This window comes from Cyprinodon variegatus, unplaced genomic scaffold (assembly GCF_000732505.1).
Source record: "Cyprinodon variegatus isolate N-32 unplaced genomic scaffold, C_variegatus-1.0 Scaffold1100, whole genome shotgun sequence".
Classification (NCBI taxonomy): Eukaryota; Metazoa; Chordata; class Actinopteri; order Cyprinodontiformes; family Cyprinodontidae; genus Cyprinodon; species Cyprinodon variegatus.
Genome location: NW_015151553.1, coordinates 235,732 through 238,539, shown reverse-complemented (window position 1 = coordinate 238,539; position 2,808 = coordinate 235,732). Strand labels below are relative to the sequence as shown.

The following is a 2,808-nucleotide window of genomic DNA, read 5'->3' as shown; positions in this document are numbered from 1 at the left end:
TAACAATATGTAAAATATGTAACAATATGTAAAAACCAGTTAACTTTTTTTTTTCAGTGGCCCCAATCCTCTTCCGTAATGATCATTACTAGACTCTGTTAATATTTAATGGATCTTTTTCTAACTTTTGATCTTGTTGTCAAATTAAATCATGTAGATTCTATTTAAAAAAACACACACACAAAAAAAAACATTAAAAATATATTTTTTTGCAACTCTTTCCTTAAAATGATTGTTTTCCCCCATATGACGTTTCATGACCTGCAGCTTTACTGCTGGGATTTATGTTTTCGTGTCACGCCTGTGGTGAAGGTTCACTCTCACTCACCAGAGATAGAAACCTAAATGATCCAGCGGCGTGTCGCTGCTGCCAAGCAGGAAAACAAAGTCTGATGAAATCAGGAATTAAAAACAAAGAAGGAACGTCTCCGGCAGGCCTGAACCTGCTTCCTGTGGTCACCTGACATAATAATCCATTTAATAGTGAAAAGCAGCTGGTAAGGTGATACCTGTAAAATGGAGGCAATAACAGGTGTGATCATGTGGCAACGCAGCGAGTTGAGATTAAAATGTAGATCATGTGGAAAAGGTTGTTTATGGATCGGACGTGCAGAAAGCAATCTCCTCCTTGAAGCCTAAAGCCTAAATGTTTTCTTGAAAATTGTTCCTTTGATGCAGTGTTTGACAGGTTCCACCTTTAGGTCAGACGTCCACATGACCCCCTGAGGTTTCAGAACAGAACAGGTCGGTGACCTCGACCCAGAATAAATATCTCGCTATCTTCGTTCCATCGCTGAGAACATTTTTTCTCAGAGATGGAGCATCAGATATAACCATGTTTATTCTGCTTGTTCTGTGTTCTTGAAAAAAAACGTCTTTGGTGATGGAAACCCTCTATTTTTATTTGTTGTATTTCAAAAGAAAACGTCCTCAAGGCGGCGCGTGTAGAGACGCACCCATCCACATTTTTTTTCCAACTCATTCCAGTATTTGATCCCCATGTGTTTCTGTTTGATTCAATGTTTTCATCACTGCTGTTTGTTTTTTTTAAGATGCCTCTATAAATTTCTCTCTACAGAATATGATATGTATCAATGTAAACCTCTATACCAAAAAATGCAGTCAGAAAATAAAGTTATAAAAACACTAAATCAGGTTATCTTGTCAGTATTATCAGATTTAATTCAGTTTATTTCTATAGCGGCAATTTACAACACGTCATCTCAAGGCACTTTACAGTTCACTAGATCATCCAGTCAGATTGATTCAATGTTTTTTATCTAACGGAAACCAGTGGATTGCATTGACTCATTGACTTGAAGGCAATCCCTCACACTAAGCATGCTTGTAGCGACAGTGGAGAGGAAAAACTCCCTTTTAACAGGAAGAAACCTCCAGCAGAACCAGGCTCAGGGTGAGCGGCCATCTGCTGAGGCTGACTTGGGTTCAAGGTCGCGTTGATTTAGATTCATAGGGGAGGATCTCAACCCAAACTTGTTTTGTGATCCATCTGGACCTTTAAAGAATCATGACTGTAGATGGCGTGGAGCTGAACAGACATGAAACCAAACTGTTTGCTCATGTTGTCTTCATGTAGAACAAGGAAGCCATAAAATAACAGCATGAGGCATTCTGTGTGTGAGGCGGACATTCATGGTGTTTGTGTCTGTCTTACAGGAAAAGATGGAGCTGCTGGAAAAAGGGAAAGATGAGCAGCCTCTCCTTCCTGAGCTGGTAAGACTTCAGCTTCACAGGAGCTTTGCCTAAACCAAGAAGATAACTGCAGACCGGCTTCTATGTAGCATGCAAACACAGGAGATAGCTGCTCACATGAAAGAGCTCTCTGACTGAACGGATCAAAGCACTTCTTATTCTACCTGGTTTAATCTGCCATCAGGATAAAGGTGTGATGATGTCACCCAGTGTCTCATTTGGCTAAATAACTTTGGCTGATGATGGAAACCGTTGGACAGATCCAGGATGAGTCTGTGGATGAGTGGGAGGTTTGCTGCTGGATATCAAACATGGTTAATATAGGAGGTGTTAGAGAGCAGTGCTCACCTGCAGCCATCCTGAATCCTGTGGTTTTATCTGAGGTTAGCGGTGAGGGAGGCTCCTGGTTCCGTTCTTTAGCCTGATCTCCGTCCAATTTATTCTAATGATGTTGCATTTTGATTCAAATCTATGGAGGGAATTTTGTTCCATTATTGTTCCAAGCAAACAACACATTTTATAAAAAAAAAAAAGAAAATGCAGCAGGAAATGGAACTTTGGAAAATATATTTAGATCAAAAATTGAGAGTAACTTTGCTGTTATTTTGCTTCTTTAATTTTTTTCTCAAATGCATTTTTCTAATTAATTCTATAATTATATAATATAATTATAATTTTTTTTTCCAGATAGAGTTTTATGAATTGCTTTCTTTTCAAATTACATTTCAGTGATCCCATTCCCCTTCACTTTAGGCCCAATCCAAACGCTCGCTTAAATAATACAAATAATACAAATACAGTTGCTAACTTTCAGGTGACCAATAGAAATGCATCTTTTTTCCTCCCTCCAGAAGAAAGCCCGCCCCCAGAGGGCAAGAGAATATGATCTGGAAAACGCAATTAGAATAGAATGCATTTCATAATAATTTATCTGGAAAAAGTAAAGAAAAGGAAATTCAGATAAAATTTAATATAAAAAAAACAACAAAATAATACATTTTGAAGTAATTCAATTTTTTTTAAAGCAAATATTGTAAACAAATATTGTTAAAAAAAAGAGTGAAGAAACTTAATCTGATAAAACAGCAAAGTCAC

General features: G+C 37.6%; 1 protein-coding gene across 1 annotated transcript in view; it reads left to right on the top strand.

The window, feature by feature from the left end:
* Positions 1 to 2,808, top strand: part of LOC107101472 (anoctamin-9-like) — a 41,479-nt gene that overhangs the window by 2,791 nt on the left and 35,880 nt on the right. Inside the window, exon 2 of the mRNA XM_015400410.1 lies at positions 1,678 to 1,734. Within this exon, the coding sequence (XP_015255896.1) occupies positions 1,678 to 1,734 (57 nt within the window). The remainder of the gene's footprint in view (positions 1 to 1,677; positions 1,735 to 2,808) is intronic.